The following is a 25,282-nucleotide window of genomic DNA, read 5'->3' as shown; positions in this document are numbered from 1 at the left end:
TGTTTCAAATATGCAAGAAACAGGTCATCGAAAAACAGAAACCAAAACAAGGCTCTATTTTTCCTTATTTTTTTCTTAACACATTTGAAAAGGAGTGGGAAGAAGTGTACACTTTTTTAATCCCATCCCCTTTCATTAAATCATACAATAATTATAAAATACTACCTGTTCCCTTTACTTAAATTAAACTTGCAATTTATACCTGAAAAACGAATTATATAATATTAAAGTTTCCCACTTGGAAGCACAAAACATATTTTCCAAAGCTAAGAAAATACAGTACATTATATGTAGTATACCTACATATACACCTATACACATATAATTACATATGCACAAATACAAATAATTTCATACAGATTATATATTATATGTATATATAGTGTTTATATGATCTGTATATCTGAAGTGTATACATATATATTTTATGATTATCTGTAGTGTATATATGTAATGTTTATATGTAATGAATATCTGTAGTGCATATATCTCAGCTTGAGAACTGCTATCGTCTTGCCCAGTGTCGGCAAATGCTCCCTCGCTGTTTTCTGTTATGTGCTGTGTAACCTGTGCTCTCTCTCCACAGGCTGACCCGAGGCTGCCGTGTGACGCCGCAGACGCAACTTCCGGGTAGCCGGCTTGGTTTGGTTTAGTTAGCAGGACACTTAGGCCCCGTTCACACGAAGCCGAAACGGGCGAAACCGTTACGGTTTCGATCTATCCGGTTTCGAAATATCTCCGTAAAGACGAAGCCAAGCAAAACCGGGTAGATCTGTAGAAACGCTGTAGTACACATTCCAGGCCCATAAGGGGCGCTGCTTCTGGTACAGAAATCCAGAAGAAATGAAATAATAAGAAGAGGCGCATAAGGGCTGCCCTTATGCGCATGCTCGCATGTGATTTCTGAGACTCCGCGGGCTTAAGAGCCATTGGCTAGGAGGTCGAGGGGTGGGGCGATGACGTCATGGTTTGCGGTTTCAGTCGGTTTCAGGCATACACACGAATCCAAAACGAAACCGGGTAGATTTGAAACCACCTCCGAGGGTGCTTTCAGAAGTTTGCGGTTTCGGTCAGCGGATTCGCCGGCTTCGTGTGTACGGAAGGCCGAACCGTACAAGACCTTTGCGGTTTCGCCATGAAATCGGCTTCGTGTGAACGGGGCCTTAGCGTCGACCTGCTATCTCGGTTTGTATCGGTTTGTATCTACTTTTCGGTATTTATATCTGTGACCTGTTCTGCATACTCTGTATTGTATTCGCTGCTTCCACGCTGGAGCTCCATCTGCATCAACCACGGTAAGCATGGATTGGGATTGTTCTTGCTCTGCCATTCTCATGGATAAGATAGCTCTGTTAGAGAGACGTATCTCTCAGTTAGAGGATGAAAGGGTAGCGAGCGTAGAGAAAACACCACTTGCGAGGCAGGTTGCGGTCAGTACCCTGCCTCGCAAGTCCTTTTCGGGGGTAGAAACGCTAGTCATTGGTGACTCTGTTACACGTAAAGTTAGGCTACACTCACCAGCGACAGTTATTTGCCTACCCGGGGCCAGGGCTCCCGACATTGAAGCTAAACTTAGGGTGCTAACATGCGGTGAGACCTCATACGGAGTTAGATTAGATGCACCAAACACCGACATTAGCTTCGACAACATTGTAGTTCATGTCGGCACCAACGATGCTAGGACAAGACAAACTGAGGTCACAAAAAGCAACATAGCTAGGCTTTGTGACTTCGCCAGAAAGATGTGTCGGCATCGATTAATTCTCTCTGGCCCTCTACCCGATAAGGGTAATGATGAGCGTTATAGTAGATTATTGTCTCTAAATCGCTGGCTGGCCCTATATAGCTCAGAGCAGGGCTTTGGTTTCATAGATAACTGGCCCTCCCTGTGGGGTCGCCCTGGTGTGCTCATTAGAGACGGCCTACACCCTACTGGGTTAGGCGCCTCAATTATGTCAAAAAACATAGATAGATGTCTTAGTCAGGCGTGACTCATCCACTCACAGCACGCTGGGCTGCAGGAGTTTAGCAAACCTGCTAGCAACATGATAGTTTACGTTGCAGAGTCTAGAATAGCAGATGGGTTAGCTGAACCAGTATCTATTGCACCAATTGTTTCAGAGCGTGTTGTTTTTGTTTCAGAGAGTGTTGTACCTATATGTTCGCTGGTGCGGCCTCGCGCTGTCTCGAGGTGTAAAACCCACAGGCGAGGGCCGCGACCAGTATGTCCAACTCTGGCGATCCCACTGATCGCCTCAGAGCTGAGTGTTAACCAGACTCCCTCTGAAAATAATAAAAGGGAAGTACTCAGAATAGGGTTCATGAACATAAGGTCGCTTTCATCGAAGGCGCTCTTGGTCCATGATTTAATTATTGATAAAAAGATCGACATACTGGGGCTTTCTGAAACCTGGTTAAAACCAGATGAGTTTCTAGCCTTAAACGAAGCTACTCCACCCCATTACGTTAGCACCCAAGTATCTAGAGAAGTTAAGAAAGGTGGTGGAGTAGCCCTGATATCTAATTCTAAGCTTAATTTAAAGCCGAAGAATAGATATATTTTCAGATCCTTTGAGGTGCTAGCGCTCTGCACCTCAGCTCCTCGAGAAGCAAAACGAGTTCCAGACTCTTTTGTTTTAGCTGTAGTATACCGTCCTCCAGGACCGTATTCAGTTTTTCTGGATGAGTTTTCTGACTTTGCAGCTGATTTGGCCACATATTCAGACAATATTTTGCTCATTGGGGATTTCAACATTCACGTGAATAACCCGTCTGATGCCCTCACAAGGGCTTTTCTGTCCATTACAGATACGCTTGGCTTCAAACAGCTCGTCCAGCAACCAACCCACATCGGTGGAAACACGTTGGATCTCGTTCTGACCCGCGGTGTTGACATTTCGCAGCTAGTGGTCTCTTCCTACACCTCAGCTTTATCAGACCACTTTTTGCTCACTTTCCAGGTGGTGGTATCCTGCCCCTGCGACGATCAGCAAGCTACTTTCAGCTGTCGCCGCATCACACCTGCAACCATTACAGCTATGGAAGATAAGTTATCTGGTTCACTTGCACCTCTCTGTAACTATATTGGTTCTGTGGAGTGCCTTACTGATGACCTCAACATTGCCTTGTCTGTTGCCATTGATTCAGTTGCTCCGTACGTAACTAAAAAACGAACATTGAAAAAACCAGCTCCTTGGTTTAATGCAGAAACTCGCATTTTGAAGCGAAATTGCAGGATCCTTGAACGTAAATGGCGCTCGACTAAACTTGAGGTCTTTCATCTTGCATGGCATAATAGTCTGATCACCTATAAGGGTGCGCTGACTATCGCCAGGAACGCCTACTTTTCTAGTATCATTAATTTGAATAGAAATAATCCTAAATTTCTTTTTGACACGGTGAGGAGTCTCACTCAGAAACAGAATCAGACCGTAGGCTCCTCGATCTCGGCAGGTGAATTCATGGATTTCTTTGAGAATAAGATTCAATCAATTAGAGAGGAAATTGATGCTTACCGGGCGGCTAATCCTACACATCCTGTGGGGCAGGATGGGGTTCTGCCAAGTAGGATGGTGAACTCTGACGCAACTCTTTTGGAGTTTAAGGCGATTTCCTTGGTGGAACTTGAAAGGGTGATAAAGGCCTCAAAGCCAACAACTTGTATGTTGGATCCGCTCCCTTCTAGGGTTCTTAAGGAACTTTTTTCAACGGTGGGGCCTGTTATCCTCTTGCTTATGAATCTTTCGTTTTCAACAGGAATTGTTCCTTCCAATTTCAAGGCTGCGGTGTTAAAACCGCTACTCAAAAAGCCTGGCCTAGATCCTGAATTAGTCAGGAACTATCGGCCTATATCGAATCTGCCCTTCTTGTCTAAGGTACAGGAAAGGATTGTAGCAAAGCAAATTGTTGACTATTTGACGAGGATTAATCTCTTCGAACCTTTCCAGTCGGGGTTCAGGAATTTCCACTCAACTGAAACTGCTATTACAAGAGTTGTAAATGACATCCTTCTTGCTTTGGATAAAAATACAAGCACAATGCTTGTGATGTTGGATCTTGAGCGCTGCGTTTGATATGATTGACCATAGCACTCTTCTTCACCGTCTTGAACACTATGTTGGTTTCGGGGGTACGGCTCTTGGTTGGCTTGAATCGTACCTCACAGATAGAACCCAATTTGTGCTTCATGAGGGTGCAGAATCGAAGCATTGTAAATTGCGCTTTGGCGTACCACAAGGGTCGGTTCTTGGTCCATTGCTTTTTGCAATTTATATGCTTCCCCTCTGTGACGTTATCCGCGGCTTCGGAATTAGTTTCCATTGCTATGCGGATGACACCCAGCTCTACATTCCTGTAGATTCCGGGGATTCTGCCCAGATTCAAAAGGTTGAGTCCTGTTTGGCTGCTGTGAAGGGCTGGATGTCACAAAACTTCCTACAGCTTAATACTGGGAAGACAGAGCTGATGATTATCGGCTCGAAGCGGGACCGGGAAAAGTTTGAGGATGTCTCTCTGTGGTTGGATGGCTTCGCCATCCCACAGAGTGCATCCGTCAGAAATCTTGGTGTCTTGTTTGACCCTCAACTATGCTTTGATCAGCATATAAGAAGTATAACTAGAATTGCCTTTTTCCATTTAAGAAACATTGCAAGAATCAGATCAATGTTATCTGTAGTGGATGCAGAGACACTGATTCATGCGTTTGTCTCGTCAAGACTGGACTATTGCAATGCACTGTTCTCGGGATTACCGAACTCTACTACAAAGAGTCTACAGCTGGTACACAATGCGGCAGCTAGATTGCTGACCAGAACGAGAAAGTTTGATCATATTACACCTATTCTCGCCTCTTTACATTGGCTACCAATAACTTTCAGATCAGACTTTAAGGTGCTATTGCTAACCTATAAAGCCTTGCATGGACTATCTCCATTGTACCTGAAGGACCTGATTATTCCTTATAGTCCTTCTCGGTCTCTCCGGTCTTCGGGAGCCGGCCTTCTGTCATTGCCGAAGGTTAAAAATAAATCGGCTGGACAGAGAGCGTTTGCCTATCGAGCCCCCTTTTTATGGAATAGGCTGCCATCAGCAATCAGGGAAGCTGACTCTGTGGAGCTATTCAAAGGGAAGCTCAAAACGCACCCCTACAATCTTGCATTTGGAGTGTGAAAACAACAGATGCGTAGTGAAGACTACTCTGTTTGCTTGTGCTTTTCTTATTACATTATACATTCCCACTATGTACTTTTCCGTTCTAATTCACTATTCTGTCAGTTGTAGCGTGCTGCGGGTGCTGGACTGGATGCCTGGACTCTCCTCATGGATAACCGGCCAGAACCCCATCACCATTTTAATATGATGTACATGTATTTACCTGTATGCCAATTGTGGCACCCATTGCACTCCTGACCATCCCTGGAAGAAGGGATCCCTTACACTGCGTTTCTTCTCAAGATTTCTTCCTTGCTGATTCAAGGGAGTTTTTTCTTGCCCGTGTGGGGGCATGGGTAAAGGGGGGTGTCACAAATATTTGGCCTGTTAAGCCCTTTGAGACTGTAATGGTGATTAAGGGCTATACAAATTGAATTGAATGATGGACCATTATATCCACATTAATAAAATACACGGTAAACAACAATTCATGTTAGAAACTAAATATCTTCAACTTTGAAAACGAAGGGATTACTTTGAGAAAATTTTCTAGGTCTATCCAGCTGGATGTACCTGGCTCGGACCGACGTAAGTCATCTCAAACTTGTTCTTGTAGATACTCCTCCTCAGACAGCAGTCAAACTGCTCCACGCCCCCACACAACGTTCCCTGTCACAAACACACACAAGGAAGTTTAACTTCTAATGGAAATAAAATTAAAAGAAATAAACACAGAGACGGAGAGAGAGCAAGAGAGAAAACTCATCAACAGATTATTCCACTGGACTGAAAGGATCAGCATCTGTTTTTAATCATAAACTGCACTTCTCCTTAATACAATAAGTATATACGTATATATATGCACTTGTTACATTATCTACAAGCGTCTCTTTAATTGAAACGTCACGCCAATCAAGCTTTATTCAATTGATTTGAGACAGAAAGACAGAGTGCGAGAGGAGAGTGAGAGAGCAGAGTGAGAGAGGAGAGTGAGAGAGCAGAGTGAGAGAGCAGAGTGAGAGAGCAGAGTGTGTGCGTACCACACAGAGTCGGGACCCGTCCTTCTTCCAGGCCAGGGCGGTGATCGTGTACAAGTTAGGGATCTCTTTGGGCTTGGCCTCGTCCCACAGGCCACGCCGTGGTGCCCAGTTAAACACACGCAGCCTGGAAAGAAAAACATTCAGAACCATTTAGAAGGCCGCTAGACAAAGTGTCCAATAGCAGGATCACATGTTCCTTGTTCAGAAGCCCCCCCCCCCCTCCCCGTCACTGACCGATTGTAGCTTCCAAACACGACAGACTGTCCGCTGGGGCTGGTGGCCGCCGTGGTCAGCTCCTTCTCAGTGCGGTCGCGGCTGTAATCAAAGGTCTGCAGGACGTTGCCTTCTTTGCCATAAGCCACAATCTTCCGGTCACAGCCGCCCACCATTATGCTGTTGGCTCCCCAGGCCAAGGCATAGGGTGGAACCGGGTGCACAAACAGTTTCCCCTGTGAGTGCGTCTGTGTGTGTGTGAGAACAATAGAAATAAGTGAAAAGAGAGATAGAATAAGAGAAAGAATGGCATACCCACACACACTAGGAAAGGGTCTAGTGGAAATAAAGTGAGAGACCGAGAGAAACAGAAAGATAGAGAGCCAGAGAGACACACACAGAGTAGACAGAGTGAGCAAGATGCTCTCTATCACTAGTGATTGTAGAATAGGTATAGATGTCAAAGTGCCATAGTCAAATATCTAGGATCATTTTGCCAAGTAGGCCTTTTTCATTCATCCCAATGTATGAAACTGGTCACTAACACAACCACTAATAAGGTTAGTGGGCCACAATATTAGAGCTGATTAATGAAATATCTTAAATAATAACCGACTTGTCTTTGGTTACCTGAGACTCTCCTGAACCAAAGAAGTATCGCACCACGGTTCCATCTGCATGGCCAGACAAGATGCCTTGCCCTGAAACACTAGCAGAAACAACAGCAAACTGTATGACAGTGGATAAATGAACCATGTCTAGGATGAAACAGACCGGAAATGCAAGACTGCACTCCAATTTGCAGGATAGATTTTAGTTGGAGAGAGGTTTGAAAGGGAGCATTTGATCCTTGAGTATGAGGTGAGTATATTTTTGAATTTCCCCCTGGGGATCCATCCATCCATCCATCCATCCATCCATCCATCCATCCATCCATCCATCCATCCATCCATCCATCCATCCATCCATCCATCCATCCATCCATCCATCCATCCATCCATCCATCCATCCATCCATCCATCCATCCATCCATCCATCCATCCATCCATCCATCCATCCATCCATCCATCCATCCATCCATCCATCCATCCATCCATCCATCCATCCATCCATCCATCCATCCATCCATCCATCCATCCATCCATCCATCCATCCATCCATCCATCCATCCATCCATCCATCCATCCATCCATCCATCCATCCATCCATCCATCCATCCATCCATCCATCCATCCATCCATCCATCCATCCATCCATCCATCCATCCATCCATCCATCCATCCATCCATCCATCCATCCATCCATCCATCCATCCATCCATCCATCCATCCATCCATCCATCCATCCATCCATCCATCCATCCATCCATCCATCCATCCATCCATCCATCCATCCATCCATCCATCCATCCATCCATCCATCCATCCATCCATCCATCCATCCATCCATCCATCCATCCATCCATCCATCCATCCATCCATCCATCCATCCATCCATCCATCCATCCATCCATCCATCCATCCATCCATCCATCCATCCATCCATCCATCCATCCATCCATCCATCCATCCATCCATCCATCCATCCATCCATCCATCCATCCATCCATCCATCCATCCATCCATCCATCCATCCATCCATCCATCCATCCATCCATCCATCCATCCATCTTTATAGAATCTTAGGTATTCTTTGGATAACCAAATCAAGTCTCTGACACACTTTTCTTCATTGTTGCTTTTCTACGGTTAGTTGGAAATAAAAATACATCTCCTTTGTCTTACATTATAACTATTAGCTTGCTTGGTAAACAGACAAACAGACAGCAGACAGGCCGACAACAGACAGACCCAGCACTTACTTGGATGCCAGTGAAACGACAGCAGACTCAGTTCCATAGATGGTAGATGACTTATTTGTCTGAGTGTTTGCGAGGCGAACCTGTTGAGACAACAAATAGAGCTCAGTTCACTTGTGTATTCTTCAACCACTCATTCAATATTTCTTGCTCTCAATTGAAATGTTTTCTTGGATGATTGGATAGTTAACTGTGGAAGCTGCAATCTGGTATGCTCACCTTGCCTTCCACTAAACCAAAGACAATAGCATGCTCTGCTGGCCAAAGCAAGCATGTTACAGAGCTCTGGAAAAAATAGAAAATGCACAACCGTTAAATAAATACATCAGTTCATTGAACAGGTAGGATTGAAATACAGAAATACATATTAACTTACAGTTTGTACAAATTTGTTGCAAATGGCTTTCTTGTCCCCCCTTGAGAAATGAGAAAAGACTCAAGTAACATGCACAGATGTTCAAAGCAAATAATTTACAAGGAGGTCATTATAAGAATATTACCATTCTTCCCCTATTCTATAGACGAAGATGATGTTGTCCGACTGGCCGATGGCAATCTTAGTAGAGTCTGGGGAGAAGGCCATGTCCTTGACCACGTAGCTCTGCTTCCCATACTGCAAAAGCGGGTACTACTTGGTTACATTACAATGCTTACACCGTATTACATACAGTACGTTCTTGGTGTACATTCCTTTATGAGAAAATAACTACACGTTGACACAGTTTTCTGTAACAATTTAAAAGGTTCATTTGAGAAAGTAAGGTTATTGAGACAGGAAGATAAATGTGATGAACAAATTGGACATTTACATGTCCTTTTCCAAATGTTGACATGAACCACATGTGCATGGACATTCCCTGACATTACTGCAACACAATATTGGACCTAAGATCATTGTCTAGGTGTACAACTACTACATTGGTAACAATAGCACAGCCACATGTTTCCGGCCATACTTTTGCGTCAATGGGCTTTGTGGAGAACTTGTCTCTCCTCTCCCCGTGCTCGTCGTAGAGCAGCACCACTCGGTCCACGCTGCACACCGCCAGCCGGCTGCTGTTGGGCGCCCAGGCCATGCATGTCACCTTCACAGCACCCTCCTGTTGCATGGGAAAACAACCCGTCTACTTATCCGTCATACGTCATCAGATGACTGATACTACAGTATGAGTCATCTTTAGTATGTCCCTGCTCAGGACCGAGCAGGGACATACTAAAGATGACGGATACTGATTCCTTCTTTTACAATATCCGTTGTGTTACGTTTTGAACAGAATAGCGACTACCGATAGCCGTTGAGTAGAGTGGGGCTAAACAGATAGCCTACCATTCCTCTGGTTGTAGGGGACTGGTAGGCTATCTCAGTCGCTGGTCGCTGGAGACCAGCGACCGAGCAGGGACATACTAAAGATGACGAATACTGCTTCGTTCTTTTACAATATCCATAGTGTTACGTTTTGAACAGAATAGCGACTACCGATAGCCTTGGAGTAGAGGGGGGCTAAACAGATAGCCTACCATTCCTCTTACCTAGGGAATTAATGCTAATATCAGCTAGCCCACCAGTTCTCTTACCTGGGGAGTTAGCAGCGTCTTGAGATGCTTCAGCTGCATGTTTCAAAAGCGGGAGTCCTACCAACACGGCTGTGACTGTGGTGGTCTAAATCCTACAAGACACTAGATGTAAATATTGTCTTCTATGACCACAGCAGGATACGTTTGTGGTAAACATCGCCGTCCATAGTTACCGTTGTCAAGGCGGTTGTCAAGGCTTCCGGTTTGGTCAATACCAAACCGGAAGTAAGCGAAAACCACCTCTACTCTATGTTGTGTCGTAAAATATTGACATGTTTCACAGTAGTATTGTACACTTGACATCTATTTAATACGAGTTTGACAATACAAAAGGCTCTTTCTATTGTTGCTAAATTGTTGAAAAGGAGCACTTGGAGATGCCGGGGATTGAACCCGGGGCCTCATACATGCAAAGCATGCGCTCTACCACTGAGCTACATCCCCTCAAAGTTTCCATTGTGAAAGTTAATTTTAGTTAGAAAATAAATTGGACTGAAGAATCGGAATGATTAGATGTATTGCACTGCACCGCAGGAAATCTGAAAGGTCAAATGTATTGCATTGCACTGCCGATAACCTGGAATTTGAAATGTAAAACAGACTGAAGCATTAAAGGGACACTGTGTAATATTTTAAGTAATTTATTACCTCAAATCAACGTATTCATTCATAAAAAAGTCCTCATTGGTGTAAAATTATCTCTGCCAAAAATCTCACTTATCCTCCTGAGCGAAGAATAATTAATATGTAGTTACATAGGACGGGTCGCGATTTTTTTTTGCAGGGTGGTAGCAGGAAGCTCGTGAATATTCATGAGGGAACTCATCCCTGATTGGCTGGGACTTGGCAGGACTTGTTGGCTGGGACTTGGGCTCGCTGGGACTTTGTCAGAGGGCTTGTGTGAAAATCACGAACGCAAATGAATTAAACGTTGTTATAAATCAACACGAATAATGTGACACATGATACCCGTGCACCTACTACACGGCAACTCTATAGCTAGGCTACCTTTCTGTAAGTACAAACGTTAGCTCACTCATCTAAAAGCCCCTGTGAAACTGTTAAGTGTCACAGGGGCTACTGTAGTAAATCCTTTTTGTATTTATTATATTTTAGAACGTTATGTATAGCGCATCGGCAAATTAATTAAACGTTGTTATAAATCAACACAAATCATTTTAGCAATAATGTGACACATGATACCCACCTACTACACGGCAACTCTATAGCTACCTTTCTGTAAGTACAAACGTTAGCTCACTCGTCTAAAAGCCCCTGTGACACTGTTATGTGTCACAGGGGCTACTGTAGTAAATCCTTTTTGTATTTATTATATTTTATCACGTTATGTATAGCGCATCGCAGTGCTTTCGGCAGCTGGTGATTGTTTCCAAGTTTATTTTTTCAAATTGTTTGTCCATGTCTTGATATTTCCATTAAGATTCCATTCTGTTCTGTTTCTAGAAGTGGTGAGCATAATGGCAGGATTTATTAAAGCTTGCAACATTTGCCAGACCCATGTAAACTTTGAGGAGACATGGAGCTGCTGGAGGTTAGGTGTAGATGGATAAGAATAAACCGTATGATTTCTGATATTTGTTCATAGTGGTTCTGCCACACCCCACAACCACTTACATTATAGAAAGAAGGGCCATAAAATCTGTAGGCCTATCCAAAGAATATTTTCGCGTAGGGCTACATGAATTTTAATATTGATTTTCCCCTATCAATCCACCTACTACACGGCAGCTCTATAGCTACCTTTCTGTAAGTGCCAAAACAAACGTTAGCTCGTAATGCTAACTCGTCTAAAAACAACTACTGTATTACATGTGTCACACTATTGATACAATGATTTGTGTTGATTTATAACAACGTTTCATTTATTTGCGTTCGTGATTTTCACAAGCCCTCTGTTTTCACAAGCCCTCTGACAAAGTCCCAGCGAGCCAAGTCCCAGCCAATGAGGGACGAGTTCCCTCATGAATATTCACGAGCTTCCCGGTACCACCCTGCAAAAAATAAACTCGCGGATGGGTATGCTTCATGGAGGCTTCCATGTTCTTCCGGTCTATGAACTGCCGAGAGGGACAAAAAGCACTACGTGGTACAGGAAATGCAAACGCGTTTTCACTCTGAGCCAGCGTGAATGATGACTGAAATAATTCACTATCTTGCTCGAGGAGTAATTACTCATACATCATTACTTTACACACTAATGATTCAATGCAGGTTGAAATTTGTTTGAAATAACGAACCTCATCATCATTCGAATGACTCGATGAGGTAGTATTGGATGTCATGACACAGCTTCTTGGCACATACTGCCTACTGTAGTTTTTGAACAAGCGAGCACTATTAGTTTGAATGCAATATACAATTGTACCACTAGAGGGGAGTAATTTTTACACAGTGTCCCTTTAAAGGACAAATAGTACTAGCAGAGAATGTCTTGTACTGGCTAGAGACCAACCGAAACTATACAAAGCGGTTTTACTTGTAAGAAATCAACGAGCGGTTGATTCTTTACAAGTTTATATTAAAATCTGTTTAGAAATAATTGAAGCTGAAAGTGTGGCGATTTGTTAAATGTTTGTACAAACTTTAACGGAAAAAAAATTGACCAAAATGGGAAGTCTGAAGTAGTTGGAGTCACAGAATGGGCAGGCACTTTGCTCTCCGCCCCTTGACTTCCATTGGTAAAAGAAAAGTGGAAAAAGATGAACAATTTAAAAAGGTTGAAAAGTTTAATCCATCACGTTGTTAAAATGCTAAACATTTTGATATTTCAATGTTTTCTGTAGCTGAAAATATGCAGGAGTACAAGACTGAGTGTGGTTGCTAAAATGCTAACGTCAGTGCTAATGTCAACGTTAACGTCAGGTTCTAACGTGCAGGCAACAATGCCTGCACGTCCTCCACGATCTAACCTCAGCTTAAAGTTCCCATTGCATGAAAAATTCTCTTTATGAGGTTTTCTAACATTAATATGAGTTCCCCTAGCCTGCCAATGGCCCCCCAGTAGCTAGAAATGGTGTTAGGTGTAAAACGAGCATTAGGTATCCAAAGCTCAGACTCGCCGGTTTGGAATATTCATGTTACCTCCCCTTTCTCTGCTTTGTCCGCCCAGAGAATTTGGCACGCCAATGAGACAATGAGCTACGACCGTGCGAGTGCCACGTGTGTGTGAGAATACACACACTATACCGCAAGTGTACAGTTGTTTGTTATTTGGATAACTGTTCTGCTGTTGGTGTTATCGCACATAAGGTTCTCTGACATCTCTGGTGTTTCCACAACGAGACTCGTATTGGGGGTTATCTCAGCCATGGGCGAGAAGGAATTGGGGGAAAAGGAACTTTGGCTTTGACCCCCTGAAGTACATGAACCATGACATGGAGGAGAAAGGGATTGTTGCCCGCGGTTGTCTCCCGGCGGAGCCCCGTTGCCCGCTGCCGAGGCACCACCACCGCCGCGGGCGGAGGTGCCGCGGCGCTGCCCGCTGCCGAAGCAGTGATGCAGCGGGCAACGGGGCTCCGGCCGTAGACAATTGCGGGCAACAATCCCTTTCTCCTCCATGTCGTGGTTGAGTCTACTTCAGATTGATGAGGACGTGGAGAACCAGAGAACCCGACGCAGTCGTTTGAGATTCATAATATCGTCTGGAAGTGCACACAGCTTGTGGCCTTGTGCCTCGCCATTGCGATACATCCACTGTAGACACGAGCGCATGGTACTGTTACGTATTTTAAGAATCTAAGCTACCCACACATAGACCCAATGAGACAGGACCAAACATATAAGCTGTAAATACTATACATAGCCACAAGGGGAGCAAGACCTTATTGGAGACTGCTCCAGCCACAGTTAGCAGCGCTTTTATATATACGAAGAAGCCGAAGCCAGTACGGCACCCCGGCCACGCCCACTAGGCCACGCCCACTTGACGGTCTACCTGAGGACACGAGGTGGGGATCGCCAGAGAAGAGATAGAACAGAACAGAACGGAACAGAAGAGCAGAGATTTTCAGCGACACCCGCGAAGGGTCACGGGCCTCTGCCCGTGGCCCATAGTAGCCAGAGTTATTATCTCTCACACGTGTTCTACACGATTCCTACAATTCCCTCCGTATAGCTCCACTTACCATGCCGAAACATGCCGACGACTTTATAATAAATGAAGTGAGTTCAAAGCAACCCGGGATTGGACAACTTTCTTCGAGAATTTGCAATAGTACCGTGGCCGCGAGATGGTACCGTGGCCGCGAGCTGTCCGAGCAGCAAAGCTGCTTTGTCCCCTATTGTTTCTGTAACGTTTTTTTTCCCTCAAATTCAGTAAAAGTCATACTGCAGCCTATACCATAAGTCAAAAACTTTTCATGTTTGGTTACCAGAAAGCCCAACCCAAATTTGGTTAACCCATAAACCCAAATTTGTGGCACTGCACCCAAAGGTGGCGCTATTGTAAAAAATCATGAATTAGGCTTTCTCCTCACCAGATTGACCACTCAAAATTCTTTCATATTATTAATCTCTAGAATCAGAAAAAAAAAAACCTAAACCCTACATTTCCTAAAAATGTTTACTTTTCCCACAATTTTATATTAAAGCCTAACATGATAAAAAAGATTCACGGGCTACAAAAATATTTTTCTTATATGATAATTTTGTTATTGTATAAAAAAAATACAACTAGGTGGATACCAATGCCCCCCACTACCCATAAACCCAAATTGTGGTACTGCACCCAAAGGTGGCGCTATTTTATTATTATTTTATTCTCTAGTGAAATGTGTTCTTGGAGTTTTCTTGATGTTGCGTGCTTATCAATCGACATTTTCACGATCTGAATGAGGTTTCATCGTTCAGGTATGTCAGTCGCTCAACGGGATAATAATAATAATAATAATAATAAATTAAATTTATATAGCGCTTAATATGGTACTCTAAGACGCTTTACATATTGCCCTATCAAAACTATGTAAGACAGACTAGGAATAAAAGAAAAACAGAGGTTAAACATGAAGAATAAGGTGGGAGTTAGGTGGGGAAGGCTATTGTGAAAAGGTATGTTTTGAGGGCAGATTTGAAAGAAGAGAGGGTTGGAGAGACTTTGATGTGGGAGGGGAGTGAATTCCAAAGGGTGGGGGCAGCAACTGAGAAGGCCCGATCACCCCAAGTCCGTCGCTCAGTCCGTGGAACTTGTAGCAGGTTGGCAGAGATGGACCTGAGGAATCGGGAGGGGGTGTGGTGATGGAGGAGGTCGGCAAGGTAGGGGGGGGCTAGGCTGTTGAGGGCCTTGTAGGTGATGAGTAAGATTTTGTAGTTGATTCTGTGTTTAATTGGAAGCCAATGGAGTTCACGGAGGACAGGTGTGATGTGTTCTCTGGAGCGGGTACCAGTGAGGAGGCATGCAGCTGAGTTCTGGACACATTGAAGTTTTTTGAGGACTTTGTTGGTGGTGCCGTAGAGAAGACCATTGCAGTAGTCAAGCCTGGATGAAATGAAAGCGTGGATGAGTGTCGCAGCAGCGGTAGTTGACAGGTTGGGGCGGAGGCGGGCGATGTTTCGGAGGTGGAAAAAGGCAGTTTTAGTAATATGGTTAACATGGGGGAGGAAGGAGAGAGTGGGGTCCAGGATAACTCCAAGGTTACGGATTTTGGTGGAGGGGGTGATGGTGGAGCCGTCAATGTCAAGGGTGAAGTTCAGAGTGGAGTGAGTGAGGGTGTCAGGACCAATGATGAGGATTTCGGATTTGTTGGACTTGAGTTTGAGAAAGCTGTTTTGCATCCAGGTCTTGATGTCAGTCAAACAGTTGGAGAGGGTTGAGAGGGTGGAAGGACTGATGGTTTTGGAGGGGAGGTAAAGCTGTGTGTCATCGGCGTAACAATGGAACCGGAGTCCATGGTGACGGAGGATCTGACCAAGAGGAAGCATGTACAGAATGAAGAGGAGTGGACCAAGCACAGAACCCTGGGGGACACCGTGGATGAGAGGAGTAGTGGCTGATTGACAGTTGTTGATGGCGATGAATTGATGTCTGTCGGAGAGATAGGATCCGAGCCAGGAGAGGGCGGTGCCAGTGATGCCAAGGGTGGATTGGAGACGGGAGAGGAGAATGGAGTGATTGATCGTGTCAAAGGCAGCACTGAGGTCAAGGAGGATGAGGATATTTAGGGAGCCAGTGTCAGAGGATAATGCCTTGTACTGGTGATCCTTAGTGTAGATGTGCATGAATGATGATAGTGTAGACAGCGAACGGTGTTACACCCACTAGTTTATTAGCCCAGTTCCAACCACCAACAACGACCAACGCGCCCCAGCATGCTCTGCGTCCCCGTGACGTCAGCACGCAGTAGCAGTAACCATAGAGACTGTCAACATAGTCTACATCCCCCTTCTTAAGTTATATGCTAACGAGGCACATAATATGAAATGGCAGACTTGCATATAATGAAAACCCAAGCATCTAATACAGAACATGTAACATATCTGTTTTCTTTTTGTTTTTTTTAGAAGGAGTGTCCAACAGTCCACACAGCCAGAACAGGCTGGGGGTCAAATGTCAGTGTGCCAGCACATCACAGAGCTGGTCTGTGACAAAGTCCTCGTAGAGAGAGCTGGGTCTCGACGCTCTCCCTGAGCGAGTAAAAATCACAGGCCGCTGTCCCTATGACAATTCCGGTCCCACACTGTCATGTTGTGGGCTTCGTGGATGTGCGATTACAGCAACAGCCGGTGGGTCCCCTGCCGTGGAGTCAGGAACATAGGTCTCAGGTGTCTGGAGTAGGTGGCGTCTGTTCCTGACGTATGTTGCATCTCCAGCCTGGACCTGGTAGCTATTTGGTTGTGGTGCTGTTCCTAGCACTGTTGCCAGTCTGTCGTGTCCTCTCTTTGTCTGCATTCTCACTGTCTGCCCAGCTCGCAGTGGAGCCAGTGGCCTAGCTGATTTGTCGTAGTAGGCCTTTCCACTCTGTCTCACCTGTGTTAGAGCCATCTGGACCTGTGTCTCCACTTCGGGTGAGTACATGGCTTTGGTCATGGGAATGAAAGCCCTGGTGCGCCGAGAGAGAAGGCATTGAGCTGGCGACGGCAACCCGTCCCTGGGCATGTTGCGAAGGCTGAGGAGAGCGACGTCTATGTCCGTTCTATCTCGTGCACATTTCTCCAGCAGGTGCTTTGCCGAGCGCACAGCCCTCTCAGCAAGCCCATTGGACTGAGGGTACAGTGGACTGCTGGTGACATGACAGAAGTCCCACTTGCGAGCAAATTCCCGGAACTCCCTGCTTGTGAAGTAAGCAGCATTGTCTGTCATGAGTTGCTGTGGTACCCCGTGAGTAGCAAAGTGTCGTTTAAACTTGGCCATCAATGTGGCGCTTGTTGTGCCCGAGAGCCGGTCTATCTCGAACCAGCCAGAGTAGGAGTCCACAAGCACAAGATGCTCCTTCCTCTCCCACTCAAAAACATCTGCTGCGGTGAGGGACCAGGGTAGGTCAGGGATGTCATGCAGTTGAAGGGGCTCCTTAGGCTGGTGTGGCTTGAGAGCATTGCAGGGGACACACCTGGAAACTTCCCTTTCAATGTCAGTGTAGATGGTCGGCCAGAACATTGTCTCCCTGGCCCTGCGCTTCGTGGCCTCGAGACCAGGGTGGCCCTGGTGCAGCTGTTGCATGTAGTAATGCTGGAGGGAGTGTGGAATGATGAACCGCCATCCACGGAGGAGCAAACCACTGTCACTCGTGAGTTCCTCTCTCATGGCGTAGAACGGTCTCAGGTCACGTGGCACCTCCTTAAATGCATCGGGCCAGCCTGCAGAAACAACCTCAGCGAGACGCCTCACGCTTCAGTTCCTCAACCCTGTGTGAGGAGAGGACGTCCACCACCATAACCTCGTACTCCTCCATTTCCTCAGCTTGGTCAGTAGAGGGCAGATGTGCACAGGAGAGAGCATCAGCGACGTAGAGCTCCCTGCCCCTCTTGTAGATGACGTCAAGGTTGTAACGCTGCAGGCGGAGCATCATCCTTTGTAGGCGCGCAGAGGCTGTGTGAAGTGGCTTTTTCAGTATGGTAATGAGCGGCTGATGGTCAGTCTCAACAGTCACAGCCCATCCATATATGTAGTGATGGAATTTTGTGCAAGCATAGACAAGGGCCAGGAGCTCTTTCTCAATCTGAGCATAGCGTGACTCAGTCTCTGTGAGGGCCCTGGAAGCGAAAGCCACCGGTCTGCCGTTTTGGAGGCAGACAGCACCTAGTCCGTGCTGTGAGGCGTCAGCTGACAGCACAACAGGTTGGTGCACATCAAAGTACCGCAGAACTGGGGGACCTGCGATAAGTTCCTTGAGCTTTGTGAACACCGCTGTGTGGAGCTCCAGCCAGCACCAGTCTACATCCTGGCGCAACAGCGCGCGCAGGGGCGCCGTGGCCTCGCTGTAGTCTGGTACAAATTCGGCCAAGTAGTTGGTCATGCCTAGGAACCTTAGGAGACCGTTCTTGTCCTCAGGCGGGGGAATCAGGTGGACGGCAGCGGTCTTGGCAGGGTCGGGTTTTACACCCTGGTCGGTGAGCAGGTGACCGACATAAGCAACCTCAGTGACCCTGAAACGGCACTTCTCAGGGTTCAGTCTGAGATTGACAGCCCGTATCCTGTCCATGACTTGGCGGAGACGGAGATCATGCTCCTCTCTCGAACGGCCCCACACTAAAATGTCATCTATCACAATTGCACACGGCAGTCCTTCGAAAAGCTGCTCCATGCACCGCTGGAAAACTTCACTCCCCGTGGTGATGCCATAGGCCAGGGCATCCACAGGAAGGCATAACGGCCCACAGGAGTCATGAAGGTGGTGAGTTTCGAGGATTCTTTGCTGAGCGGCACCTGCCAGAAACCACACTTAGCATCCAGAATGCTGAACAGCTTGGCATCAGGCATGTCAGCGATCACCTCTTCCACAGTTTTCAGTGGGTGGTGGGGTCTGAGGAGGGCTTTGTTGAGGTTGACGGGGTCGATGCACAGTCTAATGCTCCCATCTCGTTTGCTTGCAGCCACCATGGCTGAAACCCATTCAGTGGGCTCCTGAACCGGTGTGATGACTCAGAGTCGGGTCATTCTATGCAGTTCCGCCACAATCTTGTCCTTCATGGCCAGTGGCACCCGTCTTGGAGCGCATACAGTGGGGTGCACAGTGTTATCCAGGCGCATGTGATACACCACCGGCAGCTTGCCAATGGCGCTGGTGTCGAACAGGTCCTTGTACTCCATCAGCCCTGGCGCCTCCTGCTGGACGACGGCATGCACCTCTGGTCCAAAAATCACATAGCCGAGCCTGACACTGTCTCTGAGACCCAGCAGTGGTTTGACGTTTCTGTCCACAACTTGGAAACGTAGCAAACCACAACTAAAAACCATGTCTGCCGCACCAAGAGTCTGGATTATATGACCTCCATACGCTACAAGATTTGCTCTTTTGTTGAGATTGACGTGAGCAGTAGGATCAATGTACTGTAGAAGAGCCCTGGATATGACGTTGCATTTGGCCCCAGTGTCAATTTTCGCAGTTGTCAGTTGTCTGCCAGTGTTGCATGCAGACAGCTCAGCAAACCTTTCATCTTGTCCACGCACATCCTCTGGCTTGTCTATGCTCTCACAGTAAAACATTTCCACACTCTCACAGTGAAACACATCAGTTGGCCCTTGCAGTGGCTGCGTGTCAAGTTCACTCACGTGTGTGTATCTGCCTCTGCGTGCAGCGGGGGGCGGAGCCTGCCCTGGCCTGTTGGGGGCAAACGGTTTGCCTGATCTGCAGCATCTAGAAAAATGGTTCAGTCTTCCACACGTGTTGCAGCGCTTGTTGAGCGCTGGACATTTGTTCCGGTCTGGTGCGTGTTGGCCACCACAGTTTGTGCATGGGTCGAATTGCACTGTGCACACCTCTGCTTCCTTTTTTAGTTCTCTGTTGCCCTTCTCAGATCGTTCGTGTAGCATGCAGATCTCAACGGCCGAATTAAGCATCAGTTTCTTCTCCTTTAAAAGCTGTGCACGGACAGAGTCATTGTGAATACCACAGACCAAACGATCTCTAATCAGTTCATCATGCAGTGTCCCGAAGTCACATTTCTTGGCCATGACCTTCAACGCGGTAACATATGACTGGATTGACTCATGCCGTTTCTGGTCAGTTGTGTTGAATGCATGTCTGTCCATAATCACGTTCTTTACCGGCAGGCATAATTCCTCAAATTTCTTTACCAGCACGGCAGGGTCCTCGCGATCCTCGTCGGCTGCAAAATCAAATGTGTCGAGTTCATCCAATGCCTCCGGACCAGCGAGGTTGAGAAACGTGTAGGCTTGCACTTTCGTACTAGCCGTCGCCAGCCCGGCGTTGCTATAGACATGCCATTCCCGCTTGAACTTCTCCCAGTTGTGAGCGATATCCTCATTAAAGACGAGCGGGTCGATCCGGCGGAGTCCTTGTGCCATCTTAAATTAGATTCGGCTCACTTCTGACACCATGTAGATGTGCATGAATGATGATAGTGTAGACAGCGAACGGTGTTACACCCACTAGCTTTATTAGCCCAGTTCCAACCACCAACAACGACCAACGCACCCCAGCATGCTGTGCGTCCCCGTGACGTCAGCACGCAGTAGCAGTAACCATAGAGACTGTCAACATAGTCTACACTTAGGTTGAGAGTTAATATCCTGATTAAAGCATTATGAACAAGCTGAACATGACATTCTGTCATTGCCACTCATTTAAGAAACACAACATTGAACAGCACCTGAAATTCATCAGGTAATCAACATTCCGGCTCATTAGTTTCAAGAATCTGACCAAGACACAGTATGGCATTAAGGGGAACTTCTTCGTTAAAGGTCCCATGACATGAAAATCTCACTTTGGGAGGTTTTCTAACATAAATATGAGTTCCCCTAGCCTGCCTATGGTCCCCCAGTGGCTAAAACTTGCGTTTGGTGTAAAACTAGCACTAGCTGTTCTGCTCGCCTTCGAAAAAACTGAGGCTCCAGCGCGCTGATTTGGAATGTCTGTGCTCATGACGTCATCAGGAATCTCAGCTCCTCCCCTTACTCTGCCTGGCCCGCCCAGAGACGTTGGCCCGCCAATGAGACTCGACCGTGCGAGCGCCACATGTGTGTGTGTGAATACACACACTGTAACGCAAGTGTTTCTTGTCGGTTCTTTGACGTGTCTTGTATTTCCGGTAACGAGACTGTCGTGGGGGTTATCTGAGCCATGGTTGAGAAGGAATTGGGGGAAAGGAACTTTGGTTTGACTCGCTGAAGTACATGAACTGCGACATGCCGCCGGTTGCCGCGAGGCACCATCGCCCGGCAGCGGGCAGCCGGCAGCAGGCAGCGCGCGGTTCAGTCGACTTCAGGTTGATGTGAAAGTGGAAGAACCAGAGACGTCGCAGAACCCGACAAAGTCGTTTGTGATTCATAATATCGTCTGGAGGCGCACACAATATGTTATATGATATACATATCTATGTATTATATGATATTATTTAGATATAGAGCTCCAGGACTGTAACGCAAGTGTTATACACTTCCTTGTTATTTGGATAACCGTTCTGCTGTTGGTGTGATGGCGCATAACACGTCGGACTCTCGTCTCTGGTAGGCCTATTTCTACAACGAGACTCGTATTGGGGGTTATCTCAGCCAAGGTTGAGAATGAATTGGGGGGAAGGAACTTTGGCTTTGACTCCCTCAAGACCATGAACAACGACAAGGAGGAGAAAGGGATCTTTGCCGGGCAGCGCTTATGCACCTCCGCCTCCGGCGGTGGTCCCTCAGCGGGGCTCAAGCGGGAGACATTCGCCGCCAACAATCCCTTTCTCCTCCATGTCGTGGTTCATGTTCTTGAGGGAGTCAAAGCCAAAGTTCCTTCCCCCCAATTCATTCATTCGTGTTATGCGCCATCACACCAACAGCAGAACGGTTATCCAAATAACAAGGAAGTGTACAACACTTGCGTTACAGTCCTGGAGCTCTATATCTAAATAATATCATATAATACATAGATATCTATATCATATAACATATTGTGTGCTCCTCCAGACGATATTATGAATCACAAACGACTTTGTCGGGTTCTGCGACGTCTCTGGTTCTTCCACTTTCACATCAACCTGAAGTCGACTGAAGCGCGCGCTGCCTGCTGCCGGCTGCCCGCTGCCGGGCGATGGTGCCTCGCGGCAACCGGCGGCATGTCGCAGTTCATGTACTTCAGCGAGTCAAACCAAAGTTCCTTTCCCCCAATTCCTTCTCAACCATGGCTCAGATAACCCCCACTCGTTGTGGAAATACAAGACACGTCAAAGAACCGACAAGAAACACTTGCGTTACAGTGTGTGTATTCACATTGATGTGGACGTTGAAGAACCAGGAACGTCGGAGAACCCAACGCGGTCGTTTGAGATTCATAATATCGGCTCACACAGCTTTTGGCCGTGATAATATATATTATATGATATAGATATCTGTGTAGGCTATATGATAATATTTAGATATAGAGCTCCAGGACTCCCGTGTGTTCTAGAATATTTACAGAACACGGCTAAAGGGTGTGCGCCTCGCCATTGCGATACATCCACTGTAAACAGAGCGCATGGTGGCTGCAAGCTGCTCAGGGCCACACCCCCACCCTCCTCCTTGACACGCCCACCGAAACAGCGTATTTGGGGGAAGCTCAATGTGCGACTGGCTCGGAGTGGCTGTAACTCTGCACCACGGCTGAATTTAGGGAACGTCTTTGAATACTGTGTTAGTTGCCCACTAATACCTATATTAAAGAATACATAAAATAGCATGTCATGGGACCTTTAACCATTTTTCCTTCATAATTAACTCGGTCATACTTATATTTCTTCCGTCAGTGTTCTTGACTACAAAGGTTTAATTTCCCCAGAATCTCAAAGATTTTTCAGGTATATGCTTTTAAGAAAGCCCTTAATTCATTTGAGAAATGTGTGCTTGGAGGTTTCTGGATGTTGTATGCTTATCAATAGAGATTTTGACCATGTGAATGAGGCTGCAGTTCAGGTTTATCAGTGGCTCAATGGGAAAGTGCCTTGTACAGGTGATCCTCAGGTTGAGAGTTCGTATCCCGATTATAGCATTATGAACAAGCTCAACAGAAAACCTGAAAGTCGAGGCACAGTATTGCATTAAGTGGAACGTCTTCATCAACATCTTTCCTTCATAATTATATGTCATATTTATATATCTTCCATTAGTGTGTCCTTGACTTTAAATTTTAATCGGACCCCGTTAATCGCCGCTTGGGGTTACATTTATTATTATTATTATTATTATTATTATTATTATTATTATTATTATTATTATAAAGTTACATCTTTATTGCCCTCTTATGATGGCTTGTTGAAGACGTAGGAAATGTGTAGCAAAGTTAACATATTGTTTGGGTCAGGGTCAAGGGCATATGATCGTGTATAACTTTATATCATATCAATGTATATTTTATACTTTTCAAATGCATCAATATACTGACACATTACTGCACAGCGGTTAGTTTGCAGCGTGCTTGTATTTGTCAATACAAACCTAATAAGCTCCCCCATAGAATAAGAAAACACAGGAAGAGATGTTTACTGTCCGTTGTGCCAATAGATGGTATTGATGCTCACACATGAGGTTTGCCTTGTATGTTGAGAGTGACGTGGGAACTGACATGGGAAAGATGTACATTTCGGGACACATCCTCAGTAGTGTACCTTTGAATCAGTGGGTGTTTTGGCCTTTCATTACTAGACACCCTCATCAAAGGTGGCCAGCTACAGGGTGATCAAGCCTGAGCTTGTGTCTCATGCCCAATCATGATGATTGCCTGGCTGTTGGGGCAGCCCACGGGACTATGCAAGGCAGGGGGGTCCTCTTCCCTGAGTCAGGCCCGGAGCTGACCGCTGCCTCGTTCACCCTCCTCCTGGAGGGTTCTAACCTGGGTTCTCAAGTGGCTGGTGGGGGTGGGGGTAAGTGAGCATGTCATGTTGCTGTTCTATGAGCCCAGCAAGGGTCCTTCCGCTTGATCCATATCCACTGGCTGCTTCTATCGGCTGCTTCAGAGACTGATCTTATTGTCGGTTGCAGAGCCTGTCCATGGAGGTCTTTTAGCTTCTTCCACCTAATGGTGGAAGAAGAAGCCACAAAACCTCTACATCCCACTTCAACCGGATAGATTTTCGGATTTCATCCTCGTAGCTGCGCGTCTGCTGCCAGTTCTGTGTAGCGTCGTTTCTTGCGCTCATAGGCCTCTTCAGTTGTATTGTCCCATGGGACCGTGAGCTCATGATGTTGACAGACTTCAGTGAAGGGGACCAGAGTACCATGTCTGGTCTAAGGGTGGTGGCTGCAATCTCAGGTGGAAAAATTAGTTGCTGGCCAATATCGACTAGCATCTTCCAACCCCGGGCCTTGGCTAGCTGCCCAGCGTCTGGTTTGGGAGGGGGGTGGTTGGGCTTATTCTGTCCCTCTCGGATGAATGTTGGTGCTGTGATGGGATTTGTTGTTCCTCTTAACTTATTAATGCACATCTTTTTGTTGGATAATGTTTCATTTTTATTGGGAGGTGAAATGCTTACAGGAAAGGAACAGATCCTAGTTTGTGTTTGACACTGTCAGAAAATGTTTATCATCCATTTTAAAAGTGCAGCTGTGAATTAGTAATATCAAGTCCAGCCTGACTGCACAACGTTTCCATCTCTTCGGTTTCATGTTTTTAAAGGTAACCATACGTTCTCCCCGTCATGGTTTATAATTAATAGACCCACCTGACCAAACCTGATAACACACAACCCGTGTATTTATACCCGTGCATATTACAGAAGGATCATCAATGTGGCTCTAAAATAAGTTGTTTTGCCAGAGCCCAACTTATGCAAACAAGACTAAAAATAAAATAGTCCTCAAATATTATCTGTATTTAGATGTTGTATGCAAGACAAGTTCATCTTAATCCAATACAAACCAAACAAGTTTGGATGGGAGCGCTGTCTCCTCCACTACCAAGCCTCCCATTCCCTTCGACGTGGTGACGTCTTCACAAGACGCTGTATCAGTCTGGTCGGATTAGTCCACTCTGCTTTGGCGTCGGGGGATCCGTTGTACTGTCTGGTCGGATCAGTCCGCTCTGCTCTGCTGCGTGGGAACGCGTTGTACTGTCAGCGTAGGGATCTAAAGTCATTGGTTTTTTACATCGTATTGGTTATTCTTGTATCCATTCTTTCGATCAACACACGTTGTGCTGAAACACGTGGTATCCCCCCCGGTGTTATTGGTGCTGTGAGCGGCCCCCGTAGAGCAGCGTGGGCTTCACGTGTGCAGACCATCAACGTGGAGAACATCCTCCAGCTACAGCCCATAAACCAGCTCGCTGTCCCGAAGCCGAACTAAGTTCAT

General features: G+C 46.2%; 1 protein-coding gene and 1 non-coding gene across 2 annotated transcripts in view; both read right to left on the bottom strand.

Annotated features, from left to right (window-relative positions):
- Positions 1-10,042, bottom strand: part of ift172 (intraflagellar transport 172) — a 71,877-nt gene extending 61,835 nt beyond the window's left edge. The window contains exons 1-10 of the mRNA XM_056581939.1: positions 9,838-10,042; positions 9,219-9,362; positions 8,763-8,875; positions 8,639-8,678; positions 8,482-8,547; positions 8,266-8,345; positions 7,035-7,113; positions 6,426-6,652; positions 6,192-6,315; positions 5,725-5,820 (exon numbers count right to left, since the gene is read on the bottom strand). Of these exons, the coding sequence (XP_056437914.1) occupies positions 5,725-5,820; positions 6,192-6,315; positions 6,426-6,652; positions 7,035-7,113; positions 8,266-8,345; positions 8,482-8,547; positions 8,639-8,678; positions 8,763-8,875; positions 9,219-9,362; positions 9,838-9,876 (1,008 nt within the window). The 5' untranslated portion in view covers positions 9,877-10,042. The remainder of the gene's footprint in view (positions 1-5,724; positions 5,821-6,191; positions 6,316-6,425; positions 6,653-7,034; positions 7,114-8,265; positions 8,346-8,481; positions 8,548-8,638; positions 8,679-8,762; positions 8,876-9,218; positions 9,363-9,837) is intronic.
- Positions 10,043-10,209: 167 nt separating this feature from the next.
- trnaa-ugc (transfer RNA alanine (anticodon UGC)) lies at positions 10,210-10,281 on the bottom strand. Its single transcript has one exon. It is a non-coding gene; the product is annotated as a tRNA-Ala (tRNA).
- Between the last annotated feature and the right edge of the window lie 15,001 nt (positions 10,282-25,282).

Source organism: Gadus chalcogrammus, chromosome 21, assembly GCF_026213295.1.
Source record: "Gadus chalcogrammus isolate NIFS_2021 chromosome 21, NIFS_Gcha_1.0, whole genome shotgun sequence".
Classification (NCBI taxonomy): Eukaryota; Metazoa; Chordata; class Actinopteri; order Gadiformes; family Gadidae; genus Gadus; species Gadus chalcogrammus.
This window is presented reverse-complemented; position numbering and strand designations above follow the sequence as displayed.